Raw genomic sequence first — 18580 nt, forward strand, 5'->3', positions numbered from 1 at the left:
TGAATTCACTCCCTCCCTTAATACCGGTACTTTGAATTCTCCACCCCACCCTTAATACAGGTACTTTGAATTCAGCCCCTCCCCACCCTTAATATCGATTTCTGCCCCACCCCACCCTTCCCTTAATACTGGTACTTTGAATTCAGGAGGCAGTAATAACTACTGCTGTCAAAATAAGACTAATGTACCACAGACGTGTCTTCAGCATGTGGTCAAACTTTGTTGCCTGTACTGTGTAATGTATAGATATTTATTAACAACAGCATATGAAATTGATTATTTGAAACAAATAACTGTATATGTACACATAAATTTATAACAAAGAAATATATTGAGGAGTTTGTTTAATTTAATTCTCAGTCTTACCAACTCTGTAAACGCTGTATAAGTCCTTATCCGTATACAAATTATACATATTACCTTCTGCATCACTTTGTAATCATTGTCCATGATTCTACACATTACAAACGATCATATTTACATCCTCGTAAAACACAAAGTAGTATCAGTCAACCACATACATAAAATCGAACATATGAATTTTTTCCAAAGACATAAAATCAATATGAATTTCTTTGCGATATAAGGATCCTAAATGTGGCACATGATATCAAAACAAAATGATGATAAGAATGAAGAAACAGATGTATAAGACAATGTAACAATTTTAAACCCATGAAGCCACACAACGAGACACAACATGACTCGATATTGCAATCCATTTTCAGGATTTCTGTCCTCGATTCCCAGTGTAGTATCCCATGATTCCCAGTTTACTATCTGTCCATATTTCCAAACATGTTTCCGAATTTTCCAGCGGCTCCCTGTTGGAACTGTCTCATCATGCCTTGGAGGCCCTGCATTCCCCCTACATAAGAAACAAATTTTATAATCGAGATACTTTTACACAAATACGGTAAAACATGCTTGTAGCTAAATGCTAGGGATAAACAATTCATTCTAATTAAAGATCAGCGCCGTATACTCTGCGTAAGTAAATCTGACATAACCCGATTAGGGGTCATGTTCAGATGAACTTTATGTCAGCCAATCAGCACGTCGGCTTTGAAACCGTCGGTGTTTATCATTTAAGGAAAATGGCTGCAATTGTTTGGTTTGAAAGAGAACTTATCACAGTTAGATGTGATGTCACAATGCACCGTTTACGTCGACTGGCGTTATATTCCTCGCGTTAATTAAGTAAACTATTTTGAAAACTATTCAAATCGTACCCATCCCTATTCATACATAAATCGCAATTCACAATTAATTTGATTTGGGTGTATTTTATCTTGTACGTTTTGTTGTTTGTATGGACAGAATAGATTAGGCATTATTGCGAAAGTTTAAAAATCCTTATGTGAGAATACACAATTTCATAGTGCAATAAACTTCGTGGGAAAGCGATTACTGCAACTTGTTTACGAATTGCCGGGAACCACCTGAATAGCCATCATTGTCTGTATGGCACAATCTGACTGGCTGATAGTTCTCATTAATATTCCAAGCAAAAGGTCATGTGGACATGACCCCCTAAGGGGTTATGTCAGATCCTATTAGAGCGATTGTGAACGTATCCTAGGATCTGATTTTAATTAGATTGATAAACAATTTTGATTCGTTTTAAATGTATTAAATTTATTGAATGAAAACCACTTCACTGTAAGCGTGAATTCATTATAAATGTGTTCACTTAAACCGTGTTGTACTGTATTTGTAGATATAACGTAGATTTCATAAATAAAATGACAAGGATTTTGCACACATGTACAAGAGAAAGCACAAAACTTATACCTATACTGACACAAATTTTTATACTTGTTTCTCACTACATCTAAAATACACTTTTTTCTCACAATATACACTTTTACATACACAAGTAATAGTCCCTTGTCCATCATTTTCACGAACTTAAGAATCTTTTTCACTTTAGTGTAGCATATTTGCTGGTTATAATACACACACTATCATCATTACGATGGTCGTCCAGTCAGTGATGGGATACTGTGCAGTGCAATCATCCAAATTCAACATGTAACAGACTGATTAACTTACCCATTTGCTGTAACACCCTCGGGTCCATCATCTTTGCCATCTGTTGATTCAGCTTGGCCATCTGAGACGGATTCACATTCTTACTCATATCTCCACCTACATATCAACAATTTAAGTCATTACGTGACAGTAACAATATACAGATATTAACAAGGTCAATCTAACATCCCTCCACCTACATATCAACAATTTAATTCATTATGTGACAGTAACAATATACAGATATTAACAAGGTCAATCTAACATCCCTCCACCTACATATCAACAATTTAATTCATTACGTGACAGTAACAATATACAGATATTAACAAGGTCAATCTAACATCCCTCCACCTACATATCAACAATTTAATTCATTATGTGACAGTAACAATATACAGATATTAACAAGGTCAATCTAACATCTCTCCACCTACATATCAACAATTTAATTCATTACGTGACAGTAACAATATACAGATATTAACAAGGTCAATCTAACATCTCTCCACCTACATATCAACAATTTAATTCATTATGTGACAGTAACAATATACAGATATTAACAAGGTCAATCTAACATCCCTCCACCTACATATCAACAATTTAATTCATTATGTGACAGTAACAATATACAGATATTAACAAGGTCAATCTAACATATCTCCACCTACATATCATTAAGTGACGTTAACAATATTCAAATATTAACAAAATAAATCTAACATATACAGTACACCTACAATCAAATGTACACCTTTTTTCTGATGCCTACATGGTAAATGGATTTATAATATTTAAAGCATTTGAAAACCCTGCATGTCTCTTGGGGTTTGCAGCATACTGTAAACGACAAAGTTTGAAGAAGTTTATAAAGTCATGTTTGATTGGAACCAAACCAAATCCGGATGACGAATCTGAGACAATTAATTATACATGGATTTTTGTAACCAAACATGTATCTGGATTTTAGAATCTGCAAATTTACATGTACATTCAAAAATGATTTCACATCTAGATCAAAGATGACTGAAAATGCTTTTGGTATGAATGAGTGACTTAACATGCATAGTGGGGAGTTTTTTTTTGTCTCTTTGAAATAAATTTTTTAAAATGAAAATATCTTTATCAAACGAATCAAACTAATGAAAAGCAAGCAAATCCAAATTTGTCACTATGTTGGACTACATGTACATATATATTACAAAGTTCACATTTTTGTTTTAGGTATCTGATTATAACATTGTAGATTTGTGAATCTGGATTTTAGATCTGAATCTGGTTTGTTGTAATCAAACATAGCTTAAACGCATTACACATTTAATCAGAAAACGGGACATATCTCATCGTAATACTGACATACAAGTGTCATTAAATGGTCACATCACTTATAATGCTGTACAACAGATAGAAAGCCTCTTAAAAACGTCAACAGAACTTACCCTTGAAAAGTCCTTTAATGCCTCCCATCTTCTTCACCATTTGAGCAAACTTCTTGTACTGTGCCAAAAGTTCATTGACTTCCCTAATAGACACACCAGCTCCTCTAGCAACTCTTTGAATTCTGCCCGTCTGACGGGTAAATAGCCTCTCCCCATCCAAACTGTCCAACTCTGTCACAGAGAAATTAAAGTTTATTTCCTTAGGGACCTATCATACACACGTGCAATGAAACAGTGATAATTTTATCATTACCATCATGTAGTAATTCGAGTTTAAAACTGCAGAAACAAGATTACAATATGAATCTAATAACTGTAAAAGTGGTTATTTACACAGGGGGGAAATTTACACTAATTACATGGTCACGTGTAAATATAAATGATTTAATACGTATCATATTCAGTTACTGCATATTTTCCCCCCACGCATAATGTTGGACGTTAAGAAATGCATAAATTAACCCCCAGCATAATTAACCCCCAGCATGAATAACCACTTTTACGGTAACATTTTCTGCAGATTTAAAGGATACATGTGTCATCCATGCAATATTAAAACATGATCCTATTCAACCTTTGTCATTCATGCTGTCCATTATGGTCATGAGCTTCTTCAGCCGGGCCATGGACTCTTGTTCTCCTCCTTTGGTCAGGAAATCTGAGCTGAACCCTGGGATCATCCCCTAGGAGAAGACAGCAGAGTTCAAGATATATCAACAGTTAATGTATAATATCTAAACTAACATATTTATGACATGGAGTGCTTTGTGAATTTGACATACATTATACATGTACACAGAAGATTTAAAATCTTAATACCTTTCTTTGAAACTTATAATTGTGGTCAAATGGAAATCAAAGTAACATTTAAAAGACATGCATTTCAACACAGGAAAGTACAGTATATCTCACCATGATTTGACTGAAAGGACCCATTTTCATAATGTTCTGGAACTGTTCATACATATCCCTTAATGTGAACTGACCTAGATTTTGTAAAAAGACATAGGGACAGTCAATAATAAGTTCCTCCATACAAAATAATTATACAACATAAATGTCAGAAAAATGGCATTCAAAAGTCAGGTGGATAACACCACACATGAAGGTGTATGCTGGCATCAAGTGGAGACAGCCATGCTCACTCAGACATCACTTCAGAAAAATCACAAGTGGGGACAGCCATGCTCACTCAGACATCACTTCAGAAAAATCACAAGTGGGGACAGCCATGCTCACTCAGACATCACTTCAGAAAAATCACAAGTGGGGACAGCCATGCTCACTCAGACATCACTTCAGAAAAATCACAAGTGGGGACAGCCATGCTCACTCAGACATCACTTCAGAAAAATCACAAGTGGGGACAGCCATGCTCACTCAGACATCACTTCAGAAAAATCACAAGTGGGGACAGCCATGCTCACTCAGACATCACTTCAGAAAAATCACAAGTGGGGACAGCCATGCTCACTCAGACATCACTTCAGAAAAATCATATTGGGAAGCTAGAATTAGATTTGAACAAATATTGAATAATTGATATCAAACATGCCTTGTTTCAGTTTTTTCATCAGGTCTTCATTGTCATCCAGCTTCAATTCGTTTACTTTGTCTATCAGACCCTCGATGTCCCCCATACCTACAAAGTTCAAAGTTCGTTAAATGAAGTATACGTCATCAATATCTTTTACCAAACCATATACAGAGCTGAGAACTGTAAGACCACTTTCACAGTCTATTTCCTATTTCTATAATTTCTGCCAAGAACATATTTTTCAGATGTCCTTTTATACAACATCAATTATACATAGATACTTCCATATATTAAGCACTGTTCTTACCCAAAAGTTTGCTGACAAAAGGTTGCACTTTGAATGGTTCAAAATCATCAATGTGTTCTCCCGTTCCAATAAATATTACAGGACTCTTTGTGGCTGCCACCCTTTGAAAAATAAATAAGGCAAAATTATACACTGAAAATTTGTAACAACCTGCAACTCTAACTTACTGCCTAACTGGTGGTACCTTACTTGGACTCCTTAAGGACAGCAGAACATTAATACCAATATTCTTACAAATCCCACTGAACTCATTCCATTGCCAGCTTGCCTCTACTTTTTCGCCAACACACCCTAACTGTTTGGTCCATTCACCCCCACTGTTTTGCCAGTTAGTACCAACATTAAAAATTGATATACCAACTTACCATAAGAAATTTGATACTCTCGCTCCAAGTCTTCAAATTGATCAACAAAATTGTAACTCGTGAGCGGATCAAAGGATCTGATTTTAATCAGATTGAGATTGCATCGAGTTGGTAAGTTACTTTTTCATAAGTTTTTATATACATATATATACAATACTGTAAAATATTTTCAGACATTGCAGTCTACACAAAAGCTAATAAATGTATTTCATTAAATCTTCAAAGATATTAAAACCACCAGATATTTGAAAAAATCTGTGATAATTTCAGGATGATCTCATTAGGAACAGAACCAATATTTACAGAAACATAAACATTCATATTTTCAAAATATTCGAAGGCAGATATTCTGTATGGCTAAAACAATTTTTCCATTTGGGCAGGTGAATCAGTTTGGGCAGGATTTAATATTTTTTAATGTTGGGGAGTTGAAGAAACAGTTGGGGCAAGTTGATATAGAGGAGAGATGGCTATAGGGCTAGTTGATATAGGGGTGAAATGACTATAGGACAAGCCCGCATTCATACTTACGCACTGAGAGCACCTCCACCTTTAGCATGACCATCCAATTTAGTGATGATGACTGATCCGATGTCTACCTTGTCTTTGAACGCTTTGGCCTGTATTAATGAAAAACACTTTTAGAGAACCCTATCTACTGTTTTTCACTACAGTGAACAAGCATTTGAAACCAAGCTTGTTCCATTTTATCATATTTCTTATAGATAAAATAATTCAATCTTTCAATTCCACATTGATTTACCTGTGCCTCACAAGCTTGACCAATTGAAGCATCCATCACAAAAACAATGTTATCTGGACTCTACAAATATACCAATATTTTTAATTATTGCTGTGCAACATATGACATTTTTGCTTTTAAATTAAAAAAAATATATTACTAACAATTCCAAAGTTAATCTCAGATTAATACCCCCCCCCACCCCCCACCCCACCACATGATCAGTGGCGGATCTAGAAAATTTTCAAAAAGGAAATTGTGACCCAAGTGAAGACCCCAAAATGGCAATAAATGGCCCCTTTTTAAAAAATTCAACCAAAGAAGGGGGGGGGGGGGAAACACCCTTACCCCCCCCCCCCAAAAAAAAAACACTCTAGATTTGCCACTGATTATAACCATAAGAACATACATAAATAACAAAACATAACATAAGTTATGAGACGATGAAGACAGACTTAGCTTACAGTGACATTGTTGACTTGTAACATTTCTTCGAATAGGGAGTCCTCCTGTTTATGACGACCACTGGTGTCAACAATGATGATCTCAAAATTCTCGGACCTGAATTTCTCCACTCCCTCCTGGGCTATCAACACTGGGTCTATCTCTGTGTAACTATTCAAAATATGTGTATGATTTATTTCATTTTCTAATATGCGTATACACTTCAACATTTTGTATTAACTTGTTAATTTTAATTCAAACAATATCTTATTTTGTAGAAAACATATTGAATGGATTGGACAACAGTCATTGACTATATAAGCCCTCTCCATTGAATAAACTTGTTCATGCATACATTGTATTTCCTATTAAACATATGATATGTGTACATAATAAAATGCATCTCTTTAATTACTTTCCGTAGAACGGAATTCTGAGATGTTCATAAGAATTGTGTCTCTTTATTTACCTTCCATAGAATGGAATTCTGGCTTTGGTGGCATTCTGTTTCAGCTGATCAAAGGCTCCTGCACGGAACGTATCAGCACAAATCAAACATGTCTTCCAGCCTTTCTTCTGATAATAATACGCAAGCTGAAAGCAGAGAATTTCAAAGGATTTATTTCAGGTGTAAGCCGTTTTGATATTGTGTATCCTGGACATTCTCTGAGTACATTTACCAGTAAATGGATGTCATTGAGATATAAATATGTTTCAACATAATTTTTTAATATTTCATCAAATTCATCATTCATATCCAAGCATGTGTGTCCTTGAAATGCAATTCCGTGTATTAACAAAATATATTGTAAATGTTTAATTCTTTCAACATGTAAAAAAAAATCAACACAATCAGAGTTGATGCACAATTTAGCATAATTTTAAGTTGCTGGATTTGTTGATTACAGAAATTGGTAAATGGAGAATTTCATATTTGAGCACATGCACACAATTAGCACTCTTACTTCATTAAATTCTAAATATCTGAAATCTAAATATAAGTACAGCTTATTCCACTCCATGCTGTAGTGGACCATTTTTAAACAATGCTTATTTTGAAATAAAGATAATTCCCCAGCAACATTTTTTCTTTTCTTTGCATTTTAAAATTAGGTGTTATAATGAGGAGATTTTCACAGCAGCAAAACATGTGGCAGTGTAGTGAAAACAGCAATGAATCGAGTGGCAATAATTCGAAAATTAACAGTACAGAATAATAATCAGCTGGTCCTCTAAACTTTAATCCATCCACAGTTGACTGTACACATACAGTGTGCCACCACATCTTGTTTTACACAACACTTGTTGTTACATGTATGGTTCTACACAACACTTGTTACATGTATTACGTTTGTACAGATGGTGGTTCTACACAACACTTGCTACATGTACAGTGAAACTTCTCCAAACCGGCCCCTCAGAAAACTGGTTCTCCCTGAATATCGGCCGATTTTCAAAGTCCCGGCAGAAATCTTAACATTTCCTTACAAAGAAAGTCTTACAAAACCGGCCACCCCTGAAAACCGGACATCGGCCACTTTTTAAAGTACATTTGTTAACAAACATGTGTAATTTACCCTTAACATACAGGCCACTTTTTGAAGACAATAAAATTTTGGCCAGAGGTTGATCAAGATCGTCCAGGTGTGCAAATTGACTGAACGACCCACCAGGTGAGAAATCATCCACCGAAGTTGTGAAAAACACTAGTGGCCTCTTTAATTTCTATTGTATACCTGTGCTGTCAAGGGTGTTAATTGACACTTAGCTAATCCAAGAGACCCTTCCAAATTCTATACAAAACGTAAAAAACAGTTAGGAACATATTGAATGAATACAGTATCAAACGCCATATTGTTTCACCCTACTACTGAATCGTATGGATATAAGCAGTATTTAATAAAGAACAAACCCATGACTGTTAATGATAATTATCAAAAGATAGATTAATTTTCTTGGTCTCCATAGGCTTAAAATTCCAAAGAAATATTAAAATTACAATTTCATATTTACTACTGTACTTTTTAAAAACGTCAAAACAAAATTGTTAATGACATAAGCGATAAATGTAAACAGAGTATTTATAGGTAAGAGGAATTCCAATAATAGGTCTCTGTGTTTTCTTTATGTATCCTGTTATAGATTTTCAGTTTAAAATTTGATAATTTCAGCGAGAATATTTCTTGTAATTCATAATTACCATTAGGTACAAGCGGACTAATTTAATCTCCACCGATAATTGATCATAGATCACCAGATCAAATTGAACAGTACCTACTTTGTGAATATTGAGATAAAACGTCTATAATTGCTAAATTCTCGGTATACCGGCCATCCCTCTAAACCGGCCGTTTTTTCCGATCCGAGAGCCGGCCGGTTTAGAGAAGTTTCACTGTATTACATTCGTACAGATGATGGTTGTACATAACACTTGTTACATGTATTACGTTTGTACAGATGGTGGTTCTACACAACACTTGCTTTACTTACTTTGGTACAGGTGGTGGTTTTACCACTTCCTTGAAGCCCAACAAACATGATCACATTGTTTTTGCCTTTTGTGGGTGTCCAGGCCTTCACTCCAGGATCAATCAGCTATTCAAATAAAGAATACACAGAATTACCTCATACCGTATTAGTAGAATTTTTAGCAAGGATTTAATTTTGGCATCATCATGAGGGTGTTGAGACCACTATAAGTAAACTATTTCTTCCATATCGTAAGTAATAGATATCTTATAAAATCGCTAAATATTAACTCTCATTAATATATATACCCATTTTTATGGGAAAAGTGCAAACTTTGTGTTTCGCTAAAACTTCCACTTATACGGTAACTTATTTGGGGGACATGAACTTGAAGAACACATAAATCAGTTTTTTGAGAGAAGGATTTATGGAGTTTAGAGATCTATAATGATTTTCAACAAATATGAGCTGTTAGACATAGTTTCCTAACATTTCTTGCATATATGAACATTAGATTTGTGTACAAAACATTATATTTGTGTACTGGAACTCAGTCCTGTATTGTATTTGTGATTTGAATCATATCTGTTAAGTGTTTTGCCCACCTGGGCCCTAATTTGGAACAAACAAGAGGTACTGTGAGCAATGTTCACTAAGAATACCCCCCGCTTACTCCAATCTCCCAAAGGGTGTTGTTAATAGGTATAAATTACCTCTTTCCTGAGTGTAAAAATATGGTATGCCTTTGTAGAAGAAAATAGAAGATATAGTCCGAACACAAATCCATGGCATAAACCTATAATTTTGACTTTGAGATCAAAGGTCAAGGTCATAAAGAGGTCATGAATGTACATGACACATAGTCTCATGGTGATACACCCATGTCTTATGGTATGACTATGTCAAAACCCTATAATTAATTTTGACCTTGAGGTCAAAGTTCAAGGTTATATAGAGGTCATGAAGGTACCCGACACATCGTCTCATGGTGATACACTCATGTGTCAAATATGATATGCCTATGTCAAAGAACAAAAAAGTCATGGCCCTGACACGAATCCGTTGTAAAAACCTTTCCTTGAGGTCAAGGTCATATGGAGGTCATGAAGGTACATGACACATCGTCTCATGGTGATACACTCATGTGTCAAATATGGTATGCCTATGTCAAAGAACAAAGAAGTTATGGCCCGGACACAAATCCATTGTAAAAAACCTTTAATTTTGACCTTGAGGTCAAGGGTCAAGGTCATATAGAGGTCATGAAGGTACTCGACACATTGTCTCATGGTGATCCACCTGTGTGCCATATATGGTATGCCTAAGTCAAAGAACAAAGAAGTTATGGCCCCGACACGAATCTGCACAGACAGACAGACGGACAGACAGACAGAGTGATTCCTATATACCCCCTGAACTTCGTTCGGGGGGTATAATTATCATACAAATGTTGTCAACAATTTTTTTACATAAGTGTATAGGTAGAAAGACAGTCAAGTACATGCATATCTAGTGAAATCAATTTAACCCTTTTCCCTTCAACATATAATGTAGATGTCTTGATGTAAACTACATGCACAAATTGACTTACTTTGACGAGTTCTTTAAAAACAGCTGACTGTATCATTCTCCTCTTGTTCAAGCCACCTGCCATTTCATCAAAGTCAATGACGGACCTAAACATGAGCACAGGTTTCATTTACTTTTTCTGATGTACATGTGCAGTTTATTTCTAATACATGTATATACTTTGTCACTGGATATCATTAACCTGTGAAGCATTTCATTAAGAGCTGATGCATTTACTATACCTGACATTTTCTCTAAGAGTCTTGACAAGTTTTATATTGACATCTGCTTCAATTAGTGCTTTGCAGATCTCCTTCAGCATTTCATTTAGAACCTGCAAGTTAAAACAAGCTCATGTCTAGACAATTGTACAGTGTGATCTAGATAAGGATTCTTGAACTACGAACCAGGGTTCGAAATTAACTTTTTCAAGCACTAGTCCGTATGGACTAGTCACTGTTGATGTTCACTAGTCTGCAAAGCATTTCACTAGTCCGTCCAGTATATCATAAAATGATCTTCATTTTAAACACATCACAGTTGCAAACAATTCAATTTCTGACACCTACAGAAGAAAAAGAGACCACCATATTTTATTTCGCATTCAAAATCTTCAGAAGCATACAATATCAACCTCCGAGTTAATCCTTTTATAAACGTCCATAAGTGCGTTCGAGATCGATGTTCCTGTTGTTTTGGTGCTCAGATTTTAGAGTCACAGAAGTTTGAAATTTTATCAATGAAGTCAATAAAATTCACTCGATTGACCAAGTCATGAGCTATAGTGTTATGAACTACTGTGTTAGAGTCGCGAATGACGAGAACATGTGCGCACAAACGTGCATCTTCTCAGACCAGACTACTTGCAATTCTTAAACCTAGAACACGTTCTCGTGATGTGTACTCGGCGTTCGGAATCGGCAGGAATTTGACAATTTGTGCATGTTCGAAGAACGGCGGTCTCGAACGCACTCCATGTGTTTGGAAGATCAGGATGTCATAATCATGCAAACACTTGACCATGCAGGTAATCAACCATAAGTTCAAACATCTAAGAGACTCAGACAAATCTTCCTAAAAATCTTAATTCAAGATTGATTTCCGGATTTTCACTAGTCCGTATGGACTAGTGCTATAGAGAGTTCACTAGTCCGACACGTTTTTTACTAGTCTCGGACTTACGGACATGAGTTAATTTCGAACCCTGCGAACTGTCTGTAAAATTATCCATGGAGGAATGTTGTTTTATTGTGGGTAACACTAAACAGTTTTGTGGGGTTTTTATTGGCAAAATAATGTATTCAGACAGCCAAACAAAGCTAAATCTTCATATTTAGTTTGTAAAGTAAACTATTACAATGATGATTTATCATGGAAATTAATTACAGTACAATGAATTATCATAATTTGGGGGGGGGGGGGGGGGGACTAATCTTGGTTGAGATTCAACAGGGTTCGAAATTAACTCATGTCCGTAAGTCCGAGACTAGTAAAAAACGTGTCGGACTAGCAAACTCTCTATAGCACTAGTCCGTACGGAGTAGTGAAAATCCGGAAATCAATCTTCAATTGGTAAAGATTTTTAGCAAGATTTGTCTGAGTCTCTTAGATGTTTGAATTTATGGTTGATTACCTGCATGGTCAAGTGTTTGCATGACTATGACAGCCTGATCTTTCAAACACATGGAGTGCGTTCGAGACCGTCGTTCTTCAAACGTGCACAAATTGTCAAATTCCTGCCGATTCCGAACACCGAGTACACATCTTGAGAACATGTTCTAGGTGCAAGAATTGAAAGTAGTGTGGTCTGAGAACATGCACGTTTGTGCGCACATGTTCTCGTCATTCGCGACTCTTAACACAGTAGTTCATAACACTATAGCTCATGACTTGGTCAATCGAGTGAATTCTATTGACTTTGTTGATAAAATTTCGAACTCCTGAGCACCAAAACAACAGGAACATCGATCTCGAACGCACTTATGGACGTTTATAAAGGATTAACTCGGAGGTTAATATTGTATGCTTCTGAAGATCTTGAATGCGAAATAAAATATGGTGGTCTCTTTTTTCTTCTGTAGGTGTCAGAAATTGAATTGTTTGCAACTATGATGTGTTTGGTTTGATTAAAATGAAGATCATTTTATGATATACTGGACGGACTAGTGAAATGCTTTGCGGACTAGTGAACATCAACAGTGAAAAAGTTAATTTCGAACCCTGTTCAGCTCGGCTGAATATTTGGACTGACGCTCGGTGAAGGCATTCTGAGTTTTTTCCGTTTTTCAGAAACCCTTCGGAACTGGAGATTTAAGACATGCTGCAAGCATTCAGTTTGTTTACAGTGCAATGTAATTGTAAACAGATAAAAAAGTGTACTCACCTCTTCGTTGATAATAGTGGCATTGCCCAGAGACCGAAGGGCGGAAGTAATTTTCCTTCCCAAGTCTGCTAAAACCATTTTTCTGTTATAAGTCTAACCGGTACAATATGAGATTTACGAACAGAATTGTATTCAGGATTTCCTCGAACAGGAATGAGACATATGTCTCTTCTTTCGATTCACTTTCAAACAAATATCCTGATCTTTATGAAGTCCTCATTGTCTAGGCACTGTTCAAAGAAGTTAACGCCTGTAAACCACAACAAAATTTTCTTTCAAAACGTCTTTCCGTCGAGTGTTTACTGGAAAATTCTTCTTTTGGCTGTTGCAACAATTTTCGTTCTCCACGTCCAACTTCCGGTTTAAGTAACTCGTACTTAGAAGCGAGATTTCGATAAGTACCAGGCTAGATTTCGATTACCCATGTCATTCTAAAAGAATAGCAGTTTAGGCATAGTATATTTATTTTTGGATATTTCATGGAAATTATATATCAGTCTGTATTCAACTTCATATTATGGCACGCCGTTTTTACATTTATTCTTCTTTAAAGATATATCGATATATCATAGGCCAAATTCTTATCAAAGTTAGATGATATCTTTTAAAGTTTGTGAGATATATTATACCAGCGACATGTATATTATATACGTCTCTACTGGTATCCTTTATTATATATCTAATATAGAAAATATGAGATATCTTCTTCTTCTTCTTTTTTTTCTTTTTTTTTTTTCTTCTTTATAAGATACCTCATGAATTAAGGTAATTCCATCCCTCTAGAATTATATAGGTTCAATCTTATAATTGATTGTTGATTCTTCAAATAATATATCTTAGTAACAAAACAAAACAAAATGATAAAATAAGTATGTTGCGGTATCAATAAATTTTTTATCAATTAACACTTACACAGCTAGTGCCCGTGGTTAAAGCTCGATATGTCACTGAGAATCATTTCTTTATTAGCATTTGTAACCTAATGACATTGACTTATCTTGACCATGAACAATTACCTGCTATTTTCAGATGCAAATAAAGACATATATTGGGCAACTGTCCTCCCCACGTGTTTGTGATAGTAGTGTATGAGAAGACTGTAAGCTTGAAAGTTGTGAATTGTTCATCAAAGTCCTGTAGCGAAGGATGAGCGTTCCCTCCCCGACTTAAGAAATTAAACCAAAGTCCGGGTGTGGGGGAAATCGGGGCAGTTTAGCTGATGAAGACCATGAATTCCTCCACCTCCCACGAATTAGGATTTTGAAGATAGGACAAGTTATTTCTAATGCGCGTTAAGAATTTTAGACAAGTCAACTTCTAACTTCTCCTCCGGCTACCCCCTCCCCCTTTCTTCTTGAAAAACAATGCTATATGTGCCTGAAAATGAGGTACATTTAGGAATGATTTTCTGTGCCAGACAGATATATACGGTGGCTGGTTTAGGACAGGTGGAATTAAGATATCTTTTTGCTTGCTACTGCTACCTGCATCTTCACGAATTATCATGTCTGCATTGACATTAGATGTACTTATGCAGGGGGCAGATCCAGGAATTGCGATTAAGGAGCGCAAGTTTATGAGGCAGGAGTTGGGTGGGTCTGTGGGCCGCCTGGTTGGGTCCAGGGGCCCCGGAAGCTCCTGGATTTCCCAGTAAAAGTAATTCAATAAATGAAAAGGTTTTGCTATTTATTGCTCTGAGAGTGGAAGAAATTATTGCTTCTTTTTCTAAACAAGAGACTACGATTTACTTTAAATTTTAACATTTTAGGGGGTCGCGTACTTTCTATATTGCTATATATGTTAAGTTATTGGAAAGATGAGTCCATAAATACGAACTCGTTATATAAAGTGACTGAATTAACAATTGTTATAACGAGGTAACTCACTATATAACGAGATAATTAAGCCATTATAACGATCGAGATATTGAGATAGATTTATTTTTATTTTATTTTCTTGAATTTTTTTTAAAATGGCCTGCCACATGTACATGCGTATTGAAGAAAACAGACAAGTGAACAGCTTTCGCAGAAGTGTACGCGATATATTTATATTTGTTCCTCTTCAAAGATACATTGTAACTTATATAATTTATGAGATATCTTTTCATTTTTGATAAGTTATCTAATGAATTTTAAAATATCTCATATTACTTAAGTTTATGAGATATCTCATAAGATATGATAAGATATCGTAGGGCCTATAAACTACATGTATATAAGATATCTCATAAACTAAATTTTGTATATAAAATTAACAAGATATCTTATAATGTTTATGAGATATCTTATATGCTTTATATGATATATCTCCTAAATGATTTCTTATAAGATATCTCATGAATGAATTTTCGTAAGCTATCTCAAGAAGTTTATGAGTGGATATATCTTATCAGATATGTCATATATTTTAAGGTACATGATGTATTTTAAAAATTCCACTATCCTGTGACGTCATAAGATTTATGCATGACAGGAACATATATTTTTTTTTCAATAGTTATTGTAAAAAAAATCGAGTTAACCATAAAATATTTCAAAAGTCAAGAAGTTATAAATGGATAATCAATTATATGTTTCAAAATATTGAATCCAAGGGCAATAACTCTGTTTTCATTAAATTATTTATGAAGCCCATTATACATGTAGGGAGCGCCAAATTAACGTAAACTCAACTAATTGAAGATATCTTAAATTATTTGAAGATATCATCAATTCAGTTATTGCTCTCTTTGATTGAATCAATGCGCGCATTATATCAACTATTGCTCTCATCAAATGAATTAATGCGCGCTTCAATTCAACTAATGCTCTCATCAATTGAATTAATGCGCGCATCAATTGAATTAATGATAGCAATAATTGATTTAATGCGCGCATTAATTCAATTATTGCTCTCTTCAATTCAATTGATGAGAGCATCAATTGAATTAATGAGAGCAATAATAGATTTGATGCGCGCATGAATTCAATTATTACTCTCTTCAATTCAGTTGATGAGGGAATCAATTTCGTAGAAATATTGCTAGCAATAATTAATTTAGAGCTCGGTATAAATAATTTGACAATCTCTTTAATTCAATTGAAGATATCTTTAATTATTTACAATGCTTTGTATAAGGAATTAATGCGCGCATCAATTCTTTTAAAGAGAGCAACAATTCAATTAAAGAGATCATTAATTCAATTGTGGATATGTTGAATTGAAGATATCTTTAATTATATAGTTACTCTCTCTCTCTAAAAGAATTATTGCTCTCTTCAAATGAATTAAAGATATCATTAATTCAATTGAAGAGAGCAATAATTGAATTAATGCGCGCATTAAATCAATTATTGCTCTCATCAAATGAATTAATGCGCGCATCAATTCAATTATTGCTCTCATCAATTAATTTAATGCGCGCATTATATCAATTATTGCTCTCTTGAATTGAATTGTAGCGCGCATCAATTCGATTGTTATATCATTAATTCATTTGAAGAGATCATTAATTCAATTACAGAGCGCATACATTTAGCTGAACAATTTATGCTATCATCAATTAAATTAAAGCGCGCAATAATTCATAATTGAAAATATCATTAATTATTTGAAGATATCTTTAATTAAATTGTTGCGCGCATCAAATGAATTGATGATATCTTCAATTATTTGAGTTTATATTAATTTGGCGCTCCATAATTATGCGATAGATTTCCTTTCTTTTTCACAAACATTTTGTATATTTTTTAAAGAAACAGATTCATGAAATTATTATGAATACTATTCTATATCGTTATAGCCAGTTTCTGTGAAATTTTTATAATGCTGTTTAAGGGAAATGTAAATTTTATGTAGCAATATAAAATTACTTGTTTAAGCTCACCTGAGGTGAAAGGTCAAGTGAGCTTTTTTTGTCTGTCGTCTGTCTTCCCGTAAACTTTTCACATTTTCATCTTTTTTTCCAGAACCACTGTGTCAATTTCAAACAAACTTGGTATAAATCATCCTTGGGAGAAGGGGATTCAAGTTCCTTCAAATGAAGGGTCTCTTACGAAAATGCAAAAATATGGTACGTGGGGTCATTTAAAAAACCACTTGACCAGAAAAATTGAAATTTACAAGAAAGTTTCCTGAAATAGCACAGATTCAAGTTTCTTAAAATCATGGCCCACGGGAGTAGGGTGGGGACGCAATAGGAGATCAAAGTTTTACACGCGAATATAAAGGGAAGATCATTAAGAATTAACCTTCTCAAGAACCACCGGACCAGAAAAGTTGAAATTTACATGAAAACCTGACATAATGCAGATTCAAGTTTTTAAAAATGATGCCCCAGGGGTAGAGAGGCCACAATAGGAGGTCAGGGTTTTGCAAACGAATATACATGTATAAGTAAAATCTTCTCAAAAACCACTGGGCCAGAAAAGTGGAAATTTATATAAATGCCTCCTAATATAGAGTAGATCCAAGATTGTACAAATAATAGCCCCCCCCCCCCCCCCCTATATTTGGAAAATTCTATATATCTTTTAAAATATTTCTTGGACTTACAGCTTCGTATTTTGTATATGCATTATTTACTCTTTACGGCAGGGTCTTTCATGTTGTGCAATGGTATGTGATCCTGTGACCTTGACCTACTTTTAATAAAAATATTACCTATTCAATAAATCATGGACTTATTAGGTAGATTTTTCATATCTTGTATATAAACTTTCATTTCATCTCCTCTGACCTTGCACTCGGATTCTGACCTACTTTTAAGAAAGCATAACTATCAATTATATCCAGAACTATGTTGGGTAGGGCTTTCATATTTTGTATATTTAGATTCTTTGTTGCAAGACCTTGTAACACAATGGTGTTTGATTTTTGACTTTGGAGTTTGACCTACTTAAAAAAAACCTACCCTATTCAATATCTCCTGAACTATTTAAGGTAGGGCTTTTTCATATTTTGTATATAGATTTATGGCAAGACCTTGCTATACTTTGGTGGTTAAACTTGTGACCTTGACCTAGATTTCTACATTGAAGGAGAAGTAGGAAATCAAAGAGAAAAACTGGGGTTGGTGCTTGTTAACAAACTTTTAACCCCTCTCAGCCCTTTACTAAAGGTGCTGGCCCCTGAAATTTGATATCGTTGAATAGGTCTTGTCATTATCTACAATTTGTTTTCAATATGTCTTTTCAAAATCATTTTTATTGAAGAAGATATCAACGAAAATGTGTACAAAAAATGCAGAAAAAAGTTGTGGTGCTTTTATGAGCCATACCGAGCTTCATCGATTTTCACATTTAAGA

The 18580-nt window shown here is 34.7% G+C and overlaps 1 protein-coding gene across 1 annotated transcript; it reads right to left on the reverse strand.

Moving 5' to 3' along the window:
- Positions 1–331: 331 nt before the first annotated feature.
- Positions 332–13666, reverse strand: LOC125650837 (signal recognition particle subunit SRP54). The gene is made up of 15 exons (XM_048879383.2): positions 13293–13666; positions 11152–11243; positions 10932–11016; positions 9362–9466; positions 7341–7465; positions 6892–7042; positions 6449–6508; positions 6217–6305; positions 5321–5421; positions 5032–5118; positions 4389–4462; positions 4051–4159; positions 3477–3647; positions 2056–2151; positions 332–868 (listed from the first exon to the last, which is right to left on the reverse strand). The coding sequence occupies exons 1-15, from the start codon at positions 13368–13370 to the stop codon at positions 777–779; spliced, it is 1515 nt and encodes a 504-aa protein (XP_048735340.1). The 5' UTR covers positions 13371–13666; the 3' UTR covers positions 332–776.
- Positions 13667–18580: the final 4914 nt, after the last annotated feature.

Source organism: Ostrea edulis, chromosome 5, assembly GCF_947568905.1.
Source record: "Ostrea edulis chromosome 5, xbOstEdul1.1, whole genome shotgun sequence".
Classification (NCBI taxonomy): domain Eukaryota; kingdom Metazoa; phylum Mollusca; class Bivalvia; order Ostreida; family Ostreidae; genus Ostrea; species Ostrea edulis.

Bases quoted from the DNA above. Each gene is read 5' to 3' on its own strand.
- LOC125650837 (XM_048879383.2), bottom strand. From the start codon at position 13,370: ATGGTTTTAGCAGACTTGGGAAGGAAAATTACTTCCGCCCTTCGGTCT. The intron at 7,466-9,361 runs GTAAGTAAAGCA...CTCTGCTTTCAG, and splicing joins AAACCACCACCTGTACCAAA to CTTGCGTATTATTATCAGAA. The intron at 7,043-7,340 runs GTAAATAAAGAG...TATTTTGAATAG, and splicing joins AGAATTCCATTCTATGGAAG to TTACACAGAGATAGACCCAG.